General features: G+C 37.0%; 1 protein-coding gene and 1 long non-coding RNA gene across 3 annotated transcripts; one reads left to right on the top strand and one right to left on the bottom strand.

The window, feature by feature from the left end:
- Nucleotides 1-1,207: 1,207 nt before the first annotated feature.
- Nucleotides 1,208-10,445, bottom strand: hnrnpa3 (heterogeneous nuclear ribonucleoprotein A3). 2 transcript variants are annotated; one of them, XM_015043881.1, is made up of 11 exons: nt 10,366-10,445; nt 8,141-8,263; nt 7,890-8,036; nt 7,591-7,801; nt 7,406-7,495; nt 7,227-7,298; nt 7,046-7,090; nt 5,740-5,877; nt 5,546-5,659; nt 5,379-5,447; nt 1,208-2,328 (listed from the first exon to the last, which is right to left on the bottom strand). In XM_015043881.1, exons 1-10 carry the CDS (start codon nt 10,369-10,371, stop codon nt 5,395-5,397), a joined length of 999 nt encoding a protein of 332 aa, XP_014899367.1. In that variant the 5' UTR covers nt 10,372-10,445; the 3' UTR covers nt 1,208-2,328; nt 5,379-5,394. The 2 variants fall into 2 exon arrangements, with proteins under 2 accessions (XP_014899367.1, XP_014899366.1); XM_015043880.1 differs by lacking the exon at nt 1,208-2,328 and adding an exon at nt 4,618-5,276.
- LOC106954411 (uncharacterized) lies at nt 8,339-17,815 on the top strand. The gene is made up of 3 exons (XR_001426360.1): nt 8,339-10,000; nt 10,379-10,500; nt 16,878-17,815. It is a non-coding gene; the product is annotated as an uncharacterized LOC106954411 (long non-coding RNA).
- Nucleotides 17,816-19,350: the final 1,535 nt, after the last annotated feature.

Here is a 19,350-nt window from a genome sequence, read left to right as displayed (position 1 = left end):
AGTGTCTTTACTTTATTATCGGAGGCCAATTTATTGCCATCCAGATAAAGTGGTAGACTAATCTGTTTCCTTTTCAGAGGTTCTGTTCCAAAGACAATTTCTGTCTTGTCAGAATGTAAAAGGATCCTTTTTTTTTAATGTCTTAAAGACATGTGTGTCATCTACCTAACAGATTGCATTCATCAGGATTTATTGAAAGACATAGCTGAATATCATCAGCATAACAGTGGGATTCTGGGTGGAAATTTATCCCATACTGTCTTAACTATTGGAATCATACATAAATAATAGAGGGAATTAGTCCAAGTGTGTAGCCCTGCGGTACTCCACAAGCAGCCCTAGAGTATGAAAATATATCATTCACATGAGTAGAAACATAAGATTTAAACCAGACTAGTGCTGTTCCCTTGATAACTACAACGTGTTCAAGCCTTTCTAAGAGAATATTGTGGTCAACTGAGTCAAAAGCTGCACTGAGATCTAACAAAACCAGAACAGACAAAAGTTCATTATCTGAGGCCAGGAGAAAATCATTTGTAACTTTCATAAGTACTGTTTTAGTGTCATGATGACCTTTGAAACTTGACTGAAACTCTTCAAACAGGTTATTTCTATTTAGATGCACACACACTTGATTAGCAACTATTTTCTCAAGAATTTTAGATGAGAACCCTAAGTCATAAAATTAAAAATGCTCCACATTCCTAAGAAAATGTACTGTAAATCTGAAACAAAAAAAATATTCTGCCTACCTGGTTTCAACAGATTGGTGCTAAAGCTAGCTAAGTCAATGTCAAAGTTGAAGGTCACACTATGCAAATGAAGACAAAATTTCCAACATTGTTAACTATAAAATGTTGATTTGTGGTTATTGTTGGTGGAGAGGCATGAAAGATATAGTTGCAAAAAAATTGGAAATGTCTCCGTTTAACACTGTAGTGGATGTCATCAGCTTAGGTAGAAAAAAAAAAAAACACAATCAGATGGAAAAAAAAACATGCAGTAGAAGAATTAAAGCTGAAAAGTTGTGACCTGTTTGAAGCTTAATTCGTTTTCTAGGTGAAAGTTGATTCGCACATGTCTGCGATGAGTGAGCCGAATCTCATAAATTATGAAGGAATGAAATACCGTGAAGCATTATTCACACAATAAAGGAGCTTCTACGACAACACACCGGGTTGTCAGTTCACAAATAAAAACAACCACCGATAGAAAAAAGTAACTTTTATTAAGACGAACACAACACATCACGGTTTACATGAAAATCAGAGCAGCTGATAAACACTGTCATGCTGTTGCCGAGCCGGGAAACATTGTTGGCAACAAGAGAACAGGTTGTTCCAGTCAAGATGGCGCTACAAAAGCACAGGCTCAGAGCTGCAGGTAGAGGTTTGTCAAAACAACGATCAGTCTGAACCTGTTTGGCATGCTGATGTTTCAGGACTCTTTTAAGGATTACTGTGAACTTCAAGATACAAACATGTCAGTGCTGTTTTTGGCCAGCTATGTGAAACTGAGCACCAACTTTTATTACTTTATTTGTTCCAAAGATTGACAATCTTTAAATGCATAATGTGTGTGGTCTGCAACTCAAGATTCAACATTACTTAAGTAAACACGTCTTTAATTAATAATACCTACTAGGAGCAACATTCCCCCGAAATTGCTATCCAGCTATACAACAAAAACTGTTGCCACTTATGCCTGAGTAGGGTTGGCCAATATAACTAAATGTATAGAGTGCTGTTCCCTTATATATCACACTGTGATAAGGTTGATGCTGTCCATTGCTTTTCTATGCACTTGTGTAGACCTCTTGATTCTTTAACTAGTTTTAATGTTGCAAAGTTGTACTTTACTGGGGTGCTTTTGCTGTTGACATCTTAAACTAAAACATGTTTTTTGAATAAGACCAAACAGATAAAAACTGGTGTATTTAATGTCAACTGTACCTTGGCAAATGTTAGCAAAATTGAACAAATGTACTCTAATCTGTTCAAACATGTTCTCTTTTGTACAGTTGTGATGAAACTGACGGAATTTAATAGAAAAGTTTTTTGGCCAACAAATTATGTGTTTCACCGCTATTAGGATCTCTGACAATTGTAGTGTGATAAAACATCAAGAATTGGTGAACAAAAGTCAAAAAATGGGCAACAATCTTTAAGACACATTTTTATATAAGATGATTAGTCAGAACAAGTAGTACTAATACATGACATTGGAAAACCTTTGATAATGTCAAAAAATGTCTTACCCATCCAGAACCTCCCATGTTATCAGGCCTTTACAGCATTTTCAGCAAGAAGAGAATGCCCATTTCCACATCTGTAAATCAAGCAAAGTGGTTACTCTTACCTGCTCCTTCTTCTCGAATCAGCTTTTTCTGTGAAATACTCGCTTCCCTTTTCTTGTTAATGTCTGACATCTAGCATTTGGAGGTTAAACTTCTGTATCTCACTCAACAGGATCTCCAGTGTGTCCAGGACCTAAGTCTTTCTTCGCTAGCACCATCTGCTGAGGAGCTTAGCTAGCCTTGGAAACGAGATAGATGCTCACTACCAGGAACGACACTGCAAGCTTCTTCCGTGGGTGTTGTGCTCCGTGCTGCTTTCTCCCTTCTCTCTCAAATTGCTGACTGGTCCACTGTGCTGGGGGATGAAGGTGTTCTGTCTGACAGTCATCTGCAATCCTTCCACACTAGCGATGCTGAGGGCCCAACTGCAGGAGGTTGTAGCTTTCAGTCCTACTCCCCCCTCCAAACACTGTCATTTGCATGAGCTGTTTTCTAGAGTCAGAGCCTCCCTTTGCATTAACCCTATACACATTAAGAAGTAAATAACACACTGTATGGAAACATACACACCACAGTCACCCGAAGAGATACTCCTTGAACTTTTTGTCTCATTACAACAACAAATTCCAGAGTAAATGTATTAGATTGTTGATAGGCCAACACAAAGTTACTCATAATGGTGAAGTTGACAAATAAAAATCTGAAAAGTGTAGTACATTTGTATTTGTCCTCCCTGAGTCTTTAGATTGCAGAAGAATATTTTACTGACATTACAGCAGCAGGTCTTTTTGCGGCATATCCACCAGCTTTGAACATCTAGACACTGAAAATCAAGCTCAAGGTGATTAAGACCGCATGGAGCGCATCTGTGAACATAATTTCTCAAGTCTTACAAGAGTTTCTCAGTTGGGTTAAGGTCTGAACTTTGGTCATTCTAGGATGTGAATCTGCTTTAATGGAAGTTGTTCCATTGTTAATGTAGCTGTGTGTTTTAGGGTTAATATCTTACTAATGGTAAACCACCGTCAAGCCTTTTATAGCCCTCTACAACTCTTCCTTTCAATCACTTCACAAAAATGTTATCCCAGAATAACGCTGCCACCACGTTTCACGGCGATACACCACATATGTGGTTTTGAATGTGAACAAAATGTCTTGTCTGCGCTTGTGTTTTTACTACTTGCTAAATGGTTAAAGGCAAACTATAAATGAGTCTTCTGATGGCTTATTTTCAACAACAGCGCTCGTTGAGTGGTTGTTCATGTTATAATTCTAATCTGGCTGCCATCAGATCTCAGTGTGAAGAGTCCTAAAGTGACCTGAATTCCAAAACATGGATAGCACACGTCAACATGAATCTACCAGTAACAATCTGAAGACGTTGCACAATAATAACTGTCAACAACCTAATAAGCTCCATCAGTGGCGCCTGCCAAACCTGTTTTGTCTGTTGTTTACATCTGATCTTCCAGCTTTCTTCCTTTCTGAGAAATTTATTATGAAACTGTGAAGTTTCAACAACTTCACAGCGTAACAATTAATTGAAGAAAAAACTAATTATGCTGTTCAGGATGTCGAAGTTGTATTTGGGTAACTTTTACCTACAGTGTGAACGTAGCCTAATGGTTGTCTTGCTGACAGATATCCCACATGGGCTACAGATCGCTGCAGCTCCTGTAGAGTAGCCATGGGTCTCATTAGTCTTTAATAGTTCAGGTGAATTGCCACATCTTAGCCGGTTTGCTACTTTGAAATAAAGATTTTAACAGTTCTTGTCCAGAAGAAGTTTGGATTGTTTTCTAACTTTCTCCCAGCGCTATCTGTTGTGTTCCTTGGTCTTCATAATGCTGATTTTTCTGAAATATTTCCTTACGGACCTCTGAGCCAATCACAGAACATCTGGATTTATACTAAGGTTAAATTAGGCACAGGCAGACTCTATTTACTAATTAACTGACGTCTGAAGGCAACGTCTTGAACTCGATTTATTTTATTCAAGGATCTGAGAGTAAACGGGGTTCAATACAAATGCATGCCATAATTTTAATTTTTTTTTTTTTGGTGTGTAATCTCCTCAAAAACCATAAAATCTTTTTTCTTACACTTCACACTTATGTACTACTTTGTGTTGGTGTATAATACAGAATCTCAACAAAATACATGCAAGTTCGTAGTTGTAACGGGACAAAATAGGAAAGAAAACACTACTTATAAAACCTTCACAGTTAATTTGAACAGGCTACACCAACATTTCATTGACATGGAAAAACAATAATCTGTGGCTTATTTAAATCTTTGCTGAACCAATAATGCACCGAACCTCATGTTACTTTACTACACAATTTTATTTTGTCTTTTTTTTTTTAATCTAATGAAAATATGTGAACAATCTAGAATCTGGTTTGCTGGGAACATAAGGAGTAAGGGATTCTCTTGGTTCTAATCTAGTCTCTTTATACTTGTACACTGGTACTACGAAGGATTTACATACTGTGCTTTACATACAAAAATTAAAATACACTTGACACTTGCATTCAATAAATCATAATAACTTCAGAAAGAAGAAATTCTAGCTGATCTAACGGCCTGATGTAACAAAAAACAACTTAAAGACAAATAATTGGCCGGCAGAAAACCAGGCCATAAAAAAATTAAAGTAAAAAAAATGTAGGACTGAAGTTTAAAAATTTTTTTGCTCTTTTTCCCCAACACCATAGGCACAATACACACACACTTTAGACGCAGAAAAAAGGAAAAACTTTCTCAGCAGGGAAACATCTAGCACAATTAGGGAAGTGCATCATCTGAACTCATGTCTTGTTCTTACAGTCCTTCTTCCTTTAACTTCTCCGACTTAGCTGCAGTTAAGTCTGACTTCTGTGTTCCTCTAATGCTTTCAGATGACTGCCTCAAAGTAACCTGCAGCTTTCCTGACAATTCCTTTGCTCACCTCCTCGCCTCTCCTGCTAAGAACTGAAGCCTGTTGAATGGATACAGGATAGAACAAATAGTTAATCTGCACTTTCATGAGGCTCACTCTGTACTGTGCTACGAGGCTGGAGTGAGACTTAACGCCGCTTACCGAAAACATGCTGCGTTCAATACCGCCGTGAGCCGTAGCCTCCGCCACTGCCTCCAGAGCTGTAGCCACCTGGAATTAAAGAGTAATCACCATAAAATGATGTTGTTCTTAATCCGGAGATGTGTTTCAAAGTCTGGATTACGTAGACTTTTCAAGGTAGAACTCACCACCATATGGTCCACCAGAGTTTCTGCCAAAGTTATTTCCCTTCATTGGCCCATAGTTTGACTGCTGTCCTCCATAATTTCCAAAGTCGTTGTAATTTCCACCCCCTCCATATCCTGAAAAGGTAACTCAAATTTGAAGCAATACCTCCAAAGCGTAAGTGGCACATTTAATTTTGAGAGGATAAAATTTTTACCTCCCCGGTTGCCTCCGTAGCCTCCATCGCCACTGCCACCAAATCCCCCGCCCTGGTTTCCATAGCCTGGACCGCCACCTCCGTAACCCCCTCGGCCACCTCCATAACCAGGTCCACCACCATAATTTCCTCCCGGACCTGGGAAAGCAAAGAACGACCAATTCAGTACTGCCTTACCGTTTACAACCTTACTCTGCAAAATCATCAAAATGATAAAGGTTTAGTTCTTATCTCTGTGAAGATGTGGGCAATAATAATTCATCTAACTGTTGTAGACTTGTAGTACCAGCTTGTAGAAAAGTTTAATTTTCTTTACTTTCATTTTAAACAGAAGCTGGTCTTTCTCTTTTACAAGACCAGTCCACTTATGGGTACTAATGAAGTTACTTACCATCCCTGATTCTAACTTTTTAAAACAACTCAAATTATTGTCATGTTGGTGAAATATAACCCTGCATTAGCGGTTATTACACATCTTCATCAGGGAGTCCTAATCTTTATGTATATAGGTCCAATTATGTTTCTAGATTAAGTAAAATATCCAGAGCACCTGGTGATTTATAAACCCTTTGAAGAAAAGAAATGGTACATTATGCATACAAATATTTGTGAGCCTAAGCTGTTACAGTCTGTACTGAGTGTTCCGTTTTATTTGGAGGAAACCATTTTGTTCCTCAACAAAAAATAATTTCACACTGCAGAGATATTTGCACACACCATGGACTGACATTGGACCGCAACCTCCAGCTGTTTTTATGCCTTGTTGATAAAATGTTCTTTCTTCAGTTCAATTTAAATTTACGTGAACAAAACTTATAAAAGGAGCTTTGCTCCAGCTTCATCGATGAAGTTTGCTCTTTGCATGACATAATTAATAATAAATGGGTTAATAGGAACATGATGTACTGTGCTCAGGCCTCTCCCACTAAGGGAGCGGTCTGAGCGGGCTCTCATCACAACTGGCTCCCTTTTACTGCAAACGTCTGTGAAAAGTTGAAACCCTCCCGATTTGTTAGATCAAATACCATGATGTTCCATTTTTATATGCTAGGTGTTTTTATAGGCAGCTGATCAGGGGGGCTGATGCAGGTTATAAATAGTTTTAGTTTTACAACATCCTGGAGATTGAATCACTTTTCTAAAAACTCACTCCAGGATGACATCTGTAATACAGACAAGAGAGCTACTACTTCACAGCGCTTCATTTCCAAACATTCCAAGCGGCACTTTAAGCATTTTGTACAGAAATAATGGTGGCAGTGGTACTTATTTTAACTCTAAATGATACTGAAATTAAGTTTCATACCATTGTCAAAATCATCATTATAACCACCGCGTCCTCCATAGCCATCTAGAAAAAAAAATGCACATTATTGTCAAACAGTGCATTTAAAATAGGACCAGGTTAAATGCTTCAGATATCCGACTTTCTCTACATAAAAGTAGGTTCTTTCCAAGTCAACAACATACTTCTGACGTATACAAACCTCGACCAAAGTTACTGCCACCTCCAAAATTTCCGCCTCTGCCCATGAAGTTTCCTGATCCTCCGCTCCTTCCTGATGGGTGACATTTAAGAAACATTCATTACACTACTGACTCGCCACCTACAATTCAGGCATAAAATAGCCGCAGTTTCACATTTTTATCTCATAGCGAAGCTCACCTCGGTTACTGGATATAGCATTCATTTCCTGTTTAGATAGCGCTTTCCTAACTTCACAATTGTGAAAGTTTATTGTGTGAAATTTCTGGGCTGCAAGAAAAATGCAAAAACAAAACACATAATCATAGACTGATTTTTTTTTTTTTTACAAAATATTTATTTTCTAACTTAAAGCAAGTACGTACCGACAATTTTGTCCACAGTGTCATGGTCGTCAAATGACACAAAGCAGAATCCTCTTTTCTTTCCAGTGGAGCGCTCCTCCATTATGTCAATACAGTCAATCTTTCCGTATTTCTCAAAATATTCCCGAATGTGGTGCTCCTCTGTGTCCTCTTTGATGCCGCCAACAAAGATCTTCTTCACCGTCAGATGTGCTCCAGGTTTATTAGAGTCCTTTAAGAGAAAATCTAGTGAGCACCAACGCCAACCACACCAACACGGCTGTAGCATCTGATTTCTGGTTTGAGGTGTAGATTTTTACCTCTCTGGACACAGCCCTCTTGGGTTCAACAACTCGCCCGTCAACTTTATGAGGCCTCGCTTTCATGGCCTCGTCAACTTCAGTTACAGAGGAGTAAGTTACAAAGCCAAACCCTCTGGATCGTTTACTGTTAGGATCCCTCATCACCTAAATGCGATATAAAGATAGACAGATTCAATTGTGTGCAAGTGAATTGCTTGTGTTATTACTATGTGGGAAAGTCTTTAATAGACTATGATAAATCTACAAACCACACAGTCTGTGAGAGATCCCCATTGCTCGAAATGGGCCCGTAAACTCTCCTCTGTGGTTTCGAAGCTCAGACCTCCGATAAACAGCTTTCGGAGCTGTTCTGGTTCTTTCGCCTCACGGTCCTTTCAAAGCAAAACGCAAGAAGAATTTCAGCAGAAAGTCATGCAAGTGGAGACGGTTGTTGAAAAACAAAACATGGCACTTTTAGTTTTTCAAAAAAAAAAAAAAAAAGCAAGAGCACAGACATTAACAACTTGTGAAATAACTGGACGTGCTCTTCAAACAAAAATATTCACATTATAAATAGGAATATTATTCTAATATTACATAGACTGATAAACAAGCAAAAAAAAAAAAAAAAAAAAAAAAAACTGGTTCCAGGTTGACACACAACCATTTTGCTTTACTGCAGTTGCTGAATCTTACAGGTGCTCACATGCAGCAAACAGTGCATGTGTCACGTGTGCTATGAAATTACAGGATGGAATGTCATTGTACTTTCATTTAAAAATGTTTTGCTCTAGAAACACTGATCTGAAGAGATGGCATCAGGATGTTTTGAAACAGGCACACTGCTCTTTGTCTGGAAAGGGAAAAGAAGGCACCCAGCTGTGCTGACCCTGTGCAAGATAATTTCACAAGAGTAAACCGTGAAATTTAAGATGCCTTAACTGCACTGTAAAGTTGCTGCACCACTGAAAATATCAATGTGTGTGTGAGGCTGTTATCATACAGTCTGTGTTGATGTTAACCCTTTCAGAAGCTCATGTTTAAAATGTGGCTACCACACAGACAAATGGCAGACTGACCAATGCGCCTTTACATTTCAACAAATTATTACTCTTCTTGTGTGTAAGAAGAGTAATAGACCATAATGACTCCAATAAAGCTTTTACTATTACAGGAAAATGTGGATGCAGCAATTTGTGATTTTGTAATGTGGTAATAATATTCCCTCCGAAATCCTTTTTTACTCACTATGGATTGAAATTAGCAACAAATTATTTTTTTTTTTTCAAAAGCATGCATGATTTGCTGAAGGTGCATATACCTATTAAACAGACATAGTTTTTTTTTCTATGATTAAGAAAATGATCAAAAAATTGTCATGACAATTTCTAGATTTAATGTTTTTGATAATTACAGGGATACAGTTTCAAATGAAGTCTGCTTTCTATGATGGGACCTGTTTCAACAGAAACGTAAATAAAAAATAACACTGGGAATAAAATATGAAATACATTTTGTACATTTATTATGAACTAAACAGTGAACTCTTCTAATTTGCAGGACTTCATGGAATAATAATGACACGTTCTCAAAAATGTATCATTACTATCAAAAATCTTATGTATAAATCTTGTGTAGAAAAACTGAAAACATTTTTAAATGTGTTAATGTTATTCTTGCATATATTGTTTCACTACGAACTATGGTCTATGTAAATATGCTCAGGGAATAGTCAAGATTATTCAAAAGTAATGCAATAACATCTATACAGACAAAATAGGGTGCCTGCTGAACACTAGAACTTTACGTCTAGGGACCCCACTGTTGTTGGTGACCTTTTTAATCTGCGAGGCACAAGCAAACGCGGACAAACGTATATCAACCTAAATTTCAATTAATATGTTGCAGGAACTGCCTATAGTGCTTGTTTTTGACTACTGACAGGCAGAGTCCCATAATGAAAAACAGTCCTTCATATTTAAATAAGGTAAGCAAAACTAATGGGAAACAGCTACGCTTAATAAGACTCTCAGATATTACGTTAAAGAATCTTAATTAACTTGAGAAGTGTCACCTGCCTTTACATCGTATTTCATGTCAAAATGGCTGCTGCGACAAGAATTAGCACGGTAAGAGCAGTAGCTAACATCCCTTTGCTTCATTCATTAGAGCTGTGGGTTATAACACTAACATATAACAGATACATATAAATAAGGGAAAATATTTTAGTCCGTTTTAAGCGTTAAAGTGAGGAAATAATCATTATTTTTAGGTACACTGCTAGCTGTAGTAATTATGAAGCCGTTAGCTTAGCATTAGCGCTAGCTAATAACAGCGTTACTAGGCATAGTGAGGTACCGAGAAGCAGTGAAATTGCGGGTAGCGCCATGCAGCCTTTATTTAAATCTTACATTTTTGTTTAACATAATAGAAATAATGGCTTTGAATATTTCTGCATGTATGTGTTTATTTTTAATGGTTAACAGCATCTTACCTCCATTTTGCAGATATGCAGGGCGGAGACGTTAAATGTATCACGTGACCTTCTTACGTCAGCTTGTGCTACTTCTCTAAAAGTTTTACAAGAAAAACCTTAAATATAGACGGCAACGACCGGTTTATGCATTGAGTAAGTTACACAAATTGTTATACGTATTATTATTTGACTTCAGTTCAATTAAAACTGAGGTATGATGATTGGTAGCCTTGTCATTGCTATTTTGTGAGGTCATTTCAAAATAAGAATTGTCGCCACCTTCTGGCTAAAAATGAAAAACACCGTGAGTGTTTTCTCGTGTCAACAGCAGTGGTGTTCAAAGATGAAATATCCACTGATTTTTTGTTTTCTTATTAGGGGGGGTTGGAGGGGGGAATGTTCAGAAAAGATATTTAGAAACAAAAATGAATTCTACAATTATTGCTAATGTCATTTTTTTAATGTAAAAATAGAAATACATTCATAAGTGGATGAATATAATATAATTGAGGTTTTTCGTGCCTTTATTATACTCTAATTGAAATGTGAATTTAATGCTTTACTTTGGTTTAAAAAAAGTTTGTCACAAGTGTCTTCCACTGTTACTGTGTGAATTGGAATAGAAAAAGTCTGGTAAATATTATTGTATACAGCGGGAATGTTATTATTTCAAATATCTGTACTGTCATTTACACAGCTTTTACATTACTTAATTACTGACAATACATACAATATTTTTTATTGCACAAGTATACATGCACATTTGGTTCATTTTTTTAATGACAGTACTCAGTTGCACATGCACATTTCTGTGAAACAGAATATGCTATTTTTAATAACCTTACAGTATAATTTTTTATGTTGTAAACTTTCCCTTACTATGCGGTTTCATGTTTTTCTTTTTTTTTTTTTTACATTTTTTACTTTAGTTTGAATATGTGCACTTTTATTTATCTTTGTCTTGCTGCTGGCACGCCTGCATTTCTCATGGGACAATAAAGCACACTTCTATTGTGTGCTCTTAAAATGTATGAATAAGCTGGTTTATCTGCTGTTAACTTATCAATAGCTATGCCTGTCATGCATATTTGAGCAGCTATCAGACTCTGAGTATGAAAAGTCTGATAACTGGACATATGTACAAAATGTTAGAGATAAGTTGAGGCAGTATTAATCAGTTGACATGTGCACTTTCTGGAACTATGTGAACTTGCTTCTAATGTACTGAGTGCAAACAGCAATAGTGCATTACAATAAATAACTTAAGATAATTTGTTACTCCCAATACCATAAAAAAATTATGGAGGAAAGTACAACATACAACATGAATTAAAATGCATGTTCAGACTTCTCTGTAAAGTAAATTGGCGGTAAGTGGCCATGACTTTAAACTACAGCAAAATTTCAGTTTCCCTCTGCATTTTTTCATGTTAGACATTAATTTCTACTCCCAAAATAAACAACACAACCCTCTTTTTTTTTTTTTTACTTACATAATTTGCACTGAAAGGGACATTTATATTCATTTCTGAATTTTTTATTTTTTTTATTTTTATTTTTTCCCCCAACTTTTTTGCAGATTGGGATTTAGGAATAATTTCTTCAAACTGCAAATCCGATGAAATTGACAGAAAACATTTACATTCTTTTTAGCTGCAGTTCTGCAGCATTTTTCCATCTGTAATTTTCAGAGCAGGTTGAAGAAAGATACCCGACTGGAAAAAATATGATGCATGAGCCAGATGCTACTTAGCCTTGTTGAAGTCGACTGGCATCTTCAAAATATATGACACTTTTACGGTTTAAACAATGTCCGTCATTAACTTTATAGTAGTATGTGAGGAAAATACAGCCCCAATAAAAAGGGGTAATGTTTCTCTGACACGGTTAATGATGACTATTTATGATCCGTCCATAGTTCTAATTAAAGAGCATGTCTGATTTGATTCTTTTAGTCCACTGCAATTACTTCATTTGCCCAAACACTGAGGCTTTATTGTTTAGTACAATATTTGTGCTTATGTAATATCAAAGTATTGTATTGCATAAGCATGTGAACATTGTCTTTGGCTTGAACAGGACCCTGTTTGACTGTTACTGGATAATAAATGTATTGGAGACTTTAACGGTAATAAATCATTCACACATTTGCTGTAGTCTCACATATAAAGCCCTCAGTAATTAAGCTCCATCAGACATCAGAGATCTGATTGTTTCATATATTCCTAGCAGAACACATCAGCCTCAGACTGAAGGTGGTTTGTAAAGTTTCTAAAAGCAGAATGGCAGGCTTAACTTTAAGTTGTCGGACTCCTATTCTTGGAAACAGTTCTTAGTTTTAGTTTATGAGTCAGACACGCCTGTCTACTTTTAAGCTTTCCGTCTTGATTAAGCCAATAGTTATATCTAAGCACACTGATCAGTTAGTTAGGAAGTAGAGAAAACAAAGTCATTGTTTTTGGAGTGGTCATCAAAAAATTCAACTTTTAATTGCAGGGCCTTGCCTTAGCAGAAAAAAACATATTATATTAAAAAATGGTTATTAAAATGTAAAGCAGCATAACCATTGAAATCCCTAACAATAGAACACAGAACTGAAGGATTAAGTTATTATTTGTAGCTCTTAAAATGATCTCTATCCTCAAACTTAATTAAGTAGTAATTTACCCTGGAGCATCAACACAGGAACACAAGAAACATGCAGTTCAAGAAAGGCATTAAGCTACTTTTTGATAACAAAGGAAACGGGTAGAAAGAAAAACTACTTGCCCAACCTTGTTTATAATTACATTAAAAACAATAATTAAAAATTTATAGCAACTCGGATTAAGACAAAGATGAGGACACAACGTTATATCTGCTACACAGAGAGAGCAGGATGAAGATCTTCATTTAGAAAAATATATATAACAATGTCTTAAGTGTTTGGGATTTAAAAACTGATCAGTATCCTTTCACTGAGACCTGATATTTCAGATGTTATTTAACCCATTGTGAATCAAATCAAAGTGAAAATCCCTCACGATAATAAAATAAGCCATATGAGTTCTAAGATCGTACTGTTCAACCATTTGTAAATGCATTTCATTGTAAGACAAAAGCTTGACCTTTTGACCCTATGATCTGAACCGGCTGCTTGCAGATATAGTGTAATAAATATGACAAGGTTGTAAATTGTGAAATCCTAATGAAGATTAGCTATCGAGGAATATTTTATCTGCTTCTTATGTAAATCAGAATAGGCAACTTGATCAGATTAAACTGTCAAATATGGTCAGTAATGTAATATTAAGGTATTTAGGTAATGTTCTATAGTGTCTTTTGTCTGCTTCTTCCTGTAACAGATTTTAATGTTCTATATAAGACCTTCTAAATTGCGTTAATATCTTAGTAAAAAGTGGACACATTTATGGCTGGAGGTAAAGGACCGGTTGGTGGTCCTTCTACGAATCTGGCCTGGCATCCAGTAGGACAATCAAACACAACAAACCCGGTGGCTTGTTTTTTTACGTCCCAGAGCCACCAGTGCCCACAATAAACCCACGCTCAGCAGCCATTGCTGCAGCATCTCATTGCTGAGACACTGCGTGTGGGATTTGCAAGGAGGAGATGAGCTCAGCGAGTCGACTGCAGCAACAGTAAACAGGGCAGTATCAGCCTCTCACAGATGTGGTTTGATGGATGCTCGGCGTACACCTTCTCGCCCTCGCCTCGGCACAACATGTTTGTTTGGTTGTTGATCACACCCCCTCAGTCTTTATGCCTAACTGCCCCCTGACACAAAGATACATCACCGGTCCCACACATCTCTGCTGGCCACGGACAATTCGATTCAGTGCTCTTGTGGAGGCTGCTTTTGACTTTCAGAAAACATTTCAGGAAAACAGCTGCACATGGTGTTACTTTTCCAAATCACACAGCTACTGTTTTAACGCCACAAATGTGTATCCCGGGTGTTCCGAGGTGGGATTTAGGTTCAATTAGCAGTTAATTTGCATTAAATAAAAAAGAAAATGACCAAAATTGTTGGTTAATTATGCTCATAAAAGTGCTCTCTGCCCCAATTTACCATAAAACCCTGCAGTCTCGGGCTTGGCTGTAATTTTCTTCAGCAACAAATGTGTGATATAATGTCCTGCTGAGATAGAGAGGGATGACATCCTTGTTTGGGCCGAAAGGCAGTACTTACCACAGAACCACGATTAAATAATTAACAAGAGTTTTATTCCTATTTTACGCCCCCAAATTATGGTTTGCTATAAATCCGCAAAGCCAGCTATAGAGAACCGTGTCAGCAAAAAATTCAAGTGCAGTACATCATTAGAGGGAGGAGTCAGTGACTGCAAAATATCTGTGAGGTGAATCTAACCCTTTCCCCTTCAGTCTTATCAGGAGGCCAAGGTAAAAATCAGAAGTGCTGGTGTTTGTGTTGAAGGCTCTTCTGATTGCCTTTTCACTTTGACAGAGAAAATTATCCAACAGTAGGTGGCACCAAATCATCATTCTCAATATAAGTGATTCTGAACTATATCATGCAAGCACTGTCTCAGGAAATATTAAGCTGTCCAAATACCAGCATACGGACAAACATTTCAAATTGTCTTAAAATATCATTTTACTTGTATATTTATGAATGCTTAGATTTTAATACAAGATGAAGATAATCTGAAAAACAATTTTTTCCAAGTAATTTCTTCATTTATAAAAATAACTAGGTCCTTTGTGGAAAAAAAAAAAGACTCCCTCACTTCCTTAAAACACAAGATAGCTGTGATTAATCGTGTCCATTGAAAATCTGTGTTCCACTTCATTTGCCAAATCCAGACCTGGATAATGACAGACCTTTTGTATAAAAATAATACACTTAATAGAGCCTGTCTGACAGCATGAAGTAGGCTAGAGAATCTCAAAAAAGCTACACATTGTACCCTAATCAAAATAAATCTAAGATTAAATAAGAAGCATTGGCTTCTATCAGTCTAAACCAAATAGTCTTAAACCATCTCTAAGGCTTTTAGACTCCAGTGAACCACAGCATAAGTTATTCTCCGAAATCATGAAACAGTTTGAATATGAGGTGCCACAAAATAATCCAGAACAGCATCTAAAACACTTCAAGCCTCATTTGCTTCAGTTAAAGCATATGCTTGTGATTCAGCAATTGGAAAACGATTCCAAGGCTAAAAATACTTCTGATATAAACCCCCCAAACAAAAGAAAGCCAAACACAACAAACAAATAACAACAGAAAAGAAACAAAACTAAGAGTCATCTCACATTTGCCAAAAACATCACGATGACTCCCAACAGTTATGTGAACCAAAGAGAGAAAACTAGGCAAAGTTTGCTCAGCTCTGGTTTGCCATTTCAGGACTTGGACAACTTGCTGTAGTTGAGTTCATCTTTCTGACAGAAGATTCTGTCAGAAAGTTCAGGTTAATTAAAATCCTAAGGTGAACCTTAACCACATTTGGGCAGAACAGTGATTCAAAGCAAACTATCAAGCCCACCTCTGAATAACTGAAAAAAAAAAATATATATATATATATTTTTTTTTAAGGTTTTGAAGTGGTATAGTCAAAGTCCTGTGTATGATTAAGTTCATTCCCAAATTCCCTCACTGTGGCTGAATTAACAGAAAATCTGCATGGGTAAAGAATCTTCCAAAGCAATTTGAGAAATACATTTTCAATTACTCCAAAACGTTGATGGCAGTTTTGCTGCAAGAGAGACACATTCACTCATTAGGTTTAGGGGGCAATTGCCTTTTCCACATAAGGTCAGGTTGGTTTAAAGAGCCATAATAAATTAAACCATCATTTGAATTCTATTTTTTGTATTTAATCTGCCTATCTATACAGCTTTTAAGATTTGTTTGATAATCTGATAGATTTGTGACAAAAAGTAAAACAGAAAAAAGAAAAGATAAACTCCAAAATCTCCAGAGGTTAATCCATATTCAGTATTAAAGACATGATTAAGCATTTATCATTACTTGGTTACTAAGAATCAATAAACCAACCTTTCATCAAACTCAAGCTTCAGAACGTAGCTCAAACAATTAAAAAAAAAAAAATAAATAAAAAATGATAAACTCTCAACTGACACCAAAGTTGTGCCAGAATCACATTTTGTTTTGGATGTCCTCTAGATGGCGCCATGGTCCATGAAACCTTTGGCCCTCCAGCTGCAAATCATATCACCTTGTAAATGTCAAACAATATTCTTTGATAGGAAATTACCGTTTCCCCCTGTGTCAAATGTCTGGGTACTTGATTATGTGCAATAATTCCAAATCCTAATTAAAGTTGTTCTATTAGTTTTTTGCCGTTAATATAATTATGAGGGAATGCATTTTTATTATTGACCTATTAGCTATTGCATTGAGAATCCTCCTTTGAGGGATATTGCCTGCAAATGATTTATTCATTTAACATATTGCTTATTAGCTTTAAAAACATCTACACTATTGTTACTATTATGCTGTCACTGAGATGATGTTGTGAACCTAATGCTCTTTTCAAATACAGCCTCCCTCCCTGCTATTTGTGCCTGAGGGCGTTAAGGTTGACCTTGTCCTGAGAAAGCATAGGCTGGCTGCATGACTCCTCTGGGGAACCGTGTCGCCTCTAACCTGGGCTTGGACGGACGGACGTACGCAAGTGGAAAACTGTGAGGAAATGGACATTTGGAGCAGGGAAACCATGGAGTCAATTTAGTCACTGTCTACTACCTTTTCGCATGCAAGTACAAAGCCAGCCTCACACGTTGGTGTTGACAAGAATTTCTCTCTGAGGAATTTAGGGACAGAACAATTCCTAGCATCTGTTTCCTGCTCTCTTGCTCTGTGTGAAGGAAACAGAGTGTAAATCACACCAAATATAAATAGAGTCAGGATTACATGTTTCAGAAGCTAAAGTTGGTTGCTGTTCCACAGTGTTTTGGTTTTTCAGACACCAACATTTGTACCTGCTGTAAGAAATGAAATAATTAAAAACACTCATGTAAATTAAATATAAAATGCATTGATTAGCCTCAATGAAGTGTATCGAACCAAGGATAATATTTTCTTCACATCCTTTAACTCAGAAACTTTGGATTCAATGTAATCTTTGTGTTAAAGTTTAAAGCACAGAAGAGACTAGCAGGAGCCTCCTCAGATGTAAATAGATCAGAGTTCAATGAACCTCATCCACAGGACGAAATGCTAACATGGTAGAATAATGTATAATCATGCTAATAGGTTGTGTTGATGAAAAATAACTAGTCACGTAGCTGGGTAGCTAGTGCAAGCTAATGCTAGCCATGTCCAACATGCACTCCTCTCCTCCCAAAAAACCCCATCAAATATTTTAATACAGTGTTATAATTATAAATGTTCATGGCTAAGTTAATTTATCAATAAAAACCACGTTATTATGTACAAGTGAGTCAAAATATTAAATAAATAGGATCAATTTAACCCAAATATTTCTTGCTAATTAATTTTGGAAATGTCTTTCTTTTCAGTGTAGTGCTGGTAGCCTTGACTGCCACTATAAAAAATGGCTTTGTTTTGTCTTTGGTTCAGAATTTAGTTATCTGGATTTTGCTTACTCATATTTGTGTTCTCTTTCAATCACCTTGTGCATTTATTTTTCCCCAAGGACAGCCACTTTCTATGGCTGTTTTGGGATCATTTAATCACGCTCGTCTGCTAGTTGTCCCGGTAGTCACTCCTCCCGGTATTCATTCTCATGGTTGGTTTTCAATCAATATTGGATTTGCTTGTTTCCATACCTGTTGCCACTCCTGTTGCCTCATATACCTCCCAGTATTTCAACCATGCTGGTTTGTTGGACTTTCTATTATAAAATTAAGCTTTTCATTAAGTTCTATCTTCCTTCTGCGTGCGTTTCCATCCCAGTCCAAAACAAAATACATTAATTTTTGACATTTGTTGGCCATTTGTTGGTTAGCATAACCTTGCATGCTGTGTCATACCTATAATCCAGTCTTGTTTAGTTAAATACAGCCAAGGCTTTGTGAGTGCATGTTTGACCTGGGACTGGGTCACCAATATAACTCAAGTTAGGTTGCTTTTTTTCTTTTCTTGTAGTTCTTCCTTTCTTATTAACCATAATTCCTGATTGTTTTTATTTAGATATTTTACAAAGGTTTAAAGGATACGTGTACTATACACCAATGGTGGAAAAAATTCAAAATATATTATAAGAAAATATTAAAAATTGTTTTTTGCTTTTGAATCCCTTTCTATGCCATTTTAAAGAACACAAAAAGAGAAAAGTTTGCTATGCCTGGAAACCATCCGGTGCACTGGCCTATTGATGTCCAGAGAAGAGACACAGATAGTGTGTAGTAATAAAAGTCTTTATTTACAGCTCCTCAGCTGAGAGCAACAGAGGAGTGCTGTGTTTCCTTCTGGCACTAATTGACTGCCTGCAGCAGGAGAAACATAGACTCCCTTCCCTGCCCCTCTCCAGCACACTTGTCTCAGATGTAATAGTAAGCACAATGCAATCTCTTATTGAACTTTGAAATTCATTGACCTTTACACAAGTAAGAGGAAGAAGTATTCATTTTGATTACTCTGGATGTATTTATTAGTAGGAGGATTATTCGGTGTAGTTTGTTCCTCTGTGCCACCCTGTAAGACTAATCTTTTTAAAAGCTCATACTGATCCGTGCAGCCCAAAGGCAATTGTGTGCGGTCCATTCAATGCGTGTCCCTTCTTCCTGGGTGAGAAATAAGTAAGTGGGGGGAAGGATGGGGGAGACAGGGGAAAACCATCTTTGCCGTCCCTTAATTCCTGTGCACGGAGCAACAAACGAGCACAAAAGTGCTGCTTTCACAGTTTTCTGTGGCCCGACGTTGAGCTCCAGGCAGAACGAGACAAAGGAACGGCGGGATGATGAAGTCCCGAGCAGCACAGGGCAGGTGTTTCCTCTGTCTCCTGGGAGTACTGCGGAGTACACCTGCCCACCACTAACCCACCGTGATGG

This window comes from Poecilia latipinna, unplaced genomic scaffold (genome assembly GCF_001443285.1).
Source record: "Poecilia latipinna isolate Pla-1442-1.1 unplaced genomic scaffold, P_latipinna-1.0 Scaffold655, whole genome shotgun sequence".
Classification (NCBI taxonomy): Eukaryota; Metazoa; Chordata; class Actinopteri; order Cyprinodontiformes; family Poeciliidae; genus Poecilia; species Poecilia latipinna.
The sequence above is the reverse complement of the archived record's forward strand: the minus strand, read 5'-3'. Positions and strand labels throughout refer to the sequence as shown.